The 5,240-nt window shown below is 37.1% G+C and overlaps 1 protein-coding gene and 1 long non-coding RNA gene across 2 annotated transcripts in view; one reads left to right on the forward strand and one right to left on the reverse strand.

The window, feature by feature from the left end:
- LOC106099352 lies at positions 1-1,166 on the forward strand. The gene is made up of 4 exons (XR_001225375.1): positions 1-52; positions 139-227; positions 307-378; positions 469-1,166. It is a non-coding gene; the product is annotated as an uncharacterized LOC106099352 (long non-coding RNA).
- A 1,214-nt stretch (positions 1,167-2,380) lies between these two features.
- Positions 2,381-5,240, reverse strand: part of LOC106112011 (kinesin-like protein KIF21A) — a 43,892-nt gene continuing 41,032 nt past the window's right edge. The window contains exons 23-26 of the mRNA XM_013294239.1: positions 5,139-5,240; positions 4,513-4,709; positions 4,234-4,280; positions 2,381-3,203 (exon numbers count right to left, since the gene is read on the reverse strand). Coding sequence (XP_013149693.1) covers positions 4,238-4,280; positions 4,513-4,709; positions 5,139-5,240 — 342 coding nt within the window. The 3' untranslated portion in view covers positions 2,381-3,203; positions 4,234-4,237. The remainder of the gene's footprint in view (positions 3,204-4,233; positions 4,281-4,512; positions 4,710-5,138) is intronic.

The raw sequence follows: 5,240 nt of genomic DNA on the forward strand, positions 1-5,240 counted from the left end.
ACTCACCGCCCAGCAGCAGCTGCAGCACTACCGCCGCAAACTCATCAAAAAGGTAACACTGTTTGACCAAATTTCAAGTGTATTATGTCTATTTATTCCAATAAAATAAAATTGTCTCTATAATGTTATTGTGTGCAGGCTGCTAAGGAGGCAAAAGAGGCACAGGAGGAGGTGCGCGACTCGCCCGACACTCGACGCCGTTCGCCTGCTGATGATGACACGTACTCGTTAGTTTCTGTATTATTTATTTTGCAACAAACCTCTGTTGTTTTTTTTAATTCATTGAAATTTTAATTCTCATTTTAGGGTATCATCTAAAAAATCGAAGAAGTCCAGGGAGCCCAGTCTATCGCCTCCTCCGAAGCGAAATCGTCACAGGTGAGATAAGGAAAATGTTATATCTGAATTGTATTATCTGTTCACCTATGTATTGAGTTTTTTGTTCGATTTTTTATTTTCTGTTTACAGTGAACGAAAATCACGTTCAAGATCTCGATCTAGAGAGAGAGAAAGCGATCGTGTCCGCGAGCGAGAGCGCGAGAGGGAGAGAGATCGAGACAGAGAGCGTGACCGCGAGAGGGAGAGGCGGCGCCGCTCGCCGGCCACGCCCCCCGCCTTCTACCACAGGAAGCACAGCAAGCACGCCAAATATAAATACTGACAAAGTATTGATAATGTATTTTATGAAGATTAATTGTGTTACGGACAAATTAAGTAAAAGTGTGTTTTGTGATGTGAAATAAAACAAAATCTTGTATCAAGAGTATATTCGACAGCTTTTATGGAATTGCATATTGACAGATGGTAAATATTACGCGGTGCGGAAATATGAAATGTATAAAGTAAAATACAACTAAATGAAACATTGTAAATCTCCATCATCAAATATAAATATAAATGTTAAAATAAATATTGATGATACAATTTTCATTTCTAACAATATACGGTTTTTTCAAATTTTGTCTTAATCCTCTAAAATATATTCAAAATGTAGTAATACGCTGTCTTTGTAATTAAGAATTATGTACCATGAGTTTCCACTTCTGAACTTGTACAAAAATAGTCATTTCATTCATTCTTTTTGAAAAAAAAAACATGTTTTTGTATAGATGTTTCAAAAGTGGAAACTCGTGACTAGGTTTAACAAATAAAGGTAATGAACACTATATATCGTTTTATTATTTGATGAACCCGACATTAATTCTTTTTATTATAGAACCTATCAAATCATCCAAATTAAAACATCTTCATTCATATATTTGATGTTTTTAGATACTTCATTTTTACTTATATCGAATATTTTAACTAAAATTTGTGATTGCACATAAAATAAAAACTTACACGAAAATAATGAACACACATTTTAAACATACAAAAACAAAACAATAATACTGAAAGGGAAAAGGAAAATCAAACTGCAAACAAAATTCATAGCCATTTGACCTCAAACATCTCATTCACTACTTATTGAGAATTATTCCTAACCGTCTTCCCTCTCTGTCCCCACGTGGGAACAAATGAGAATAAAAAGTTTCATCCGTCCCACCTTTTGTGATGAGGGGACGGTTGGAACTTATTCCATAACGGTTCCATCTGTCACCGTATTCGTGATAGTGGGACGGATGAAACTTTTTATTCTCACGTGTGGACAGAGTGAGGTGACGGTTGGAAATAATCCCTTAATGACCTTAAAGTGACTTCATCTGACTTGGAAATTAAAAAAGCTGACCAATAATAATAAGCTATAAGATACAATGAGATTCTAATTCTTAGACGTATTATACTGATTTTATTCTGGTATAAAAATATAAAAAGACAAAGTCACTTTATGGCCACAATGTTGCCATAGTACTCCAACACTCATTTATGATTTCATTTATCTTATACAAAACTATAAAATATTATTTGTATATATAATTTGATTTATTACAGAATTATCAATAACGTCACATGCATAATTCTAAAAAAAAGCAAAATATACCTGCGAAGGTTCATGTAGTTTTTGTATTCGAGTGTTGGCAACACTATGATTTTAAACATAAGAGATTACAAAGTTACAACTACCCGTAGCGCTGGAATGTACAAAAATATAATTGATTGATTAATCACAGACTATAACAATATGACAACACTACACTTATTTAGTGATCAAATATAGGAAACATTATGCCCTATCTATTTCTTGTAGGTCAATGTATTGTCAACGAATACAGTTAATTCTTAGATCTAGATTCTTTAACTTCCTACCTATTCAATTTTTCTTTGTATACTAAAATAAAAAAATCTTCCTAAATATATCTCATTAAAAATAAATTTGTGCATCGTTATTGGCTTTAAGCAAAAGTACAGTGTTTCGAGTGTAAAAAAAAATATTTTTTTGATTTCACAATGTTAGGGGTTTAATTAAAGAAAATCGAAAATAACATAAAAACACTGGTTTTTATATATTAGCTAATGATGCAAATTGAAGCCGTTTCACTAAAGCACTACTTTTATTTCATTATCTTATATATTTAGTTAAAATTCTATAATTATTCGATATTATTTGCTGCTAATATTTGATTCAGTAATTATTAAAGCTTTGTAAAATAGCTTCCCTATTATTGCTATCACACATTAAATCTAAATTCAACAATTCCTATAGGATTTTAATGGGTTCAAACCATTGTTAAGTTAGTAAATCAATTTAGAGGCATACAGTTCATATTTAATTTTTAATTTTTAGTAATTGACATATACTAAATGCTCGTTTTCTTAAAATTTATTAAATAATTAAATTGATTAACGCTCCGAGTAATCAATCAAAAGTATGTAATATTTGAATAATAGTACCAATGACAATCGCCATTTTAATTTCCTTAGTTAATTCAAAATTAAAAATACACCAGCTCTATAGGAATTGGTACATGCCACGGCCAGGGACACGTTCTGGTACGCGTCACGTATTGGTACGTATCAGATGTACGTATTGGTATGCGTCAATGCACATATTGGTATGCGTCAAATGCATGTATTGGCATGCGACAGATGCAGGTATGGGTAAGTATTAGATGTACGTTTTGGTACGCGTCAGATGCATGAATTGGAACGTGTTAGATGCCCGTATTGGTACGTGGTGTCACCGCCAGGCGCGACGCGGGCTGGTGTCTGGTCCGCGCTGTCACCTGGACTGCCGCACGCACCAGATGCGGAGGCGACCGTCACTGTGGAACACATAGTAGATTATTGTATTTTAGTTACGGAGACAAATTTTAAAGTGCAATTATAAGAAAAAAAATGTAATTGGAATAAATTTCTCAGTTAGTATAGTTCCAATAAACTTTTGTTTGTAATTTTAGTTATAATTTAACAACTCATTATTTTTTACTTAACCTTTTTGAAAAGGAATATGAAAGAAGAATGTATAAAATAGAAATACAAGAAGAAAAATGTTACTAGCTTAATAAAACGAATGGTGGAAATCTAGTGCTAAAGGGACTACAGAGAACTAAGTTATGAATGATTTTATTAATGTTATGAAAACACTAAGATCTAACATTAACACCATCTAGTTACAACACCAAAAGCATTATACTTCGGGACCTTTGTTTTTCTCTGATTTTTTTCCTGGTAATAAAGTGCAAAAAAAGTGAGAAGTGGAAGTTAGATTTTTTAAAGATAGAATTTAGTAAGTCGTTGCTATAGGTTACAGAAAGGGTGAAGTGTTAAGGATAGAGTGATGGAAATAGAACCTTATTTTATAGTGTTTAAGGTATAATGAGCTAAGCGTAAGAGTTAACGGCGGGTGGTGGAGCGGCGACGACGCGTGCGCAAGCTGTCGCCGGCTTCTTGAAGTACTTACGTGAACTTCTCAGGTGTGTGACGGTTAGTTTTTTAGGTGTAGTGTGGATAATTCGATTAAAAAACTAGCTGTGAATAGTTTTTAGGAAGACTTACGTCGATAACTTTTGGAAAAACGACTTTAGGATTCTATTCAAAATTTAATAGTACTCGTATCATAAATCTTTTGTGCACGTGTTGTTATGAAATAAATTGTTCAAAATGTTAATACATACTGCTTTGGCAATTAACTGACTGTGAAGTCAGTAAATGGTGTCAACAATGAAAGCTTTTCAGTTTTGCACAGTTCAAATGTCGAGTTGCGTATCTTTTTAATAAAGCCAAGCGTAAGAGTTAGTCGACACGGTGCGATCATAGAACTGTGTATAGAATGTCTGTCGGTTGTGTGAGCACCTGGTCACTGGTCGTCGACGATCCGCCACGCACGCACTTCGCCGCCGCTGCAACACACTCACACGTTAATTTATTACACATGTTTAATGAGTTCTGTATAACGGAGTGTTAAAACATTTTGTTAAGTGTTTACCCACATCGAGTATAGACACTAGACAAGAATTTGTTAACAATATGTATGGACAGACTTAACGAAAAATATAAAATGAGTACAGTAGTGTTTAATTTATCTGTAAAGATGTATGTATGTAGTGTGTGCATTTGTGTGTGTGAGTGTACCTGGCGGCGGTGCAGAGCGCGGCGGCGCGGTGCGCGGCGAGGGCGTGCGGGGCGTCGGGCAACGGCGCGGGGTGAGCCGCGGGGCGCAGCGCGGGGCTCCACAGCCGCAGCGTCTGGTCGCGCCCCACGCTCGCCACGCGCCCCGCGCCCGCCCCGCACACGCCCGTCACCCACCCCTTGTGCGCGTTCATCACGCTCTGTAATACACAAACACTACACTGACGTACTGAGAACACAGATTGACGTACTGTGCACACAGGTTGACGTACTGTGCACACAGATTGACGTACTGCGCACACAGGTTTACGTACTGTGCACACAGATTGACGTACTGTGCACACAGATTGACGTACTGTGCACACAGATTTACGTACTGCGCGCACAGGTTGACGTACTGTGCACACAGATTGACGTACTGTGCACACAGATTTACTTACTGCGCACACAGGTTGACGTACTGTGCACACAGATTGACGTACTGTGCAGTCTGAATGCTATTCAATATCACGAGACCGAAATCAGATTCAATAATTATTTTGTGTAGGCGTGGTGTGTGTTCGGGGAAGGCTGAGGTCCAAAAGTGGGCAGACAAAGGTTGATGATAATGATGTGACGTGTGTACTGACATGTGTGAGCGTGCCGTCAGCGAGGCTCCAGCACTTGAGTCCGGAGTCGCGCGAGGCGCTGTACAGCTGCTCCCCGGACAGCAGCAGCGCCTGCACGCCGTC

This window comes from Papilio polytes, unplaced genomic scaffold (assembly GCF_000836215.1).
Source record: "Papilio polytes unplaced genomic scaffold, Ppol_1.0 DF824135.1, whole genome shotgun sequence".
NCBI classification, from domain to species: Eukaryota; Metazoa; Arthropoda; class Insecta; order Lepidoptera; family Papilionidae; genus Papilio; species Papilio polytes.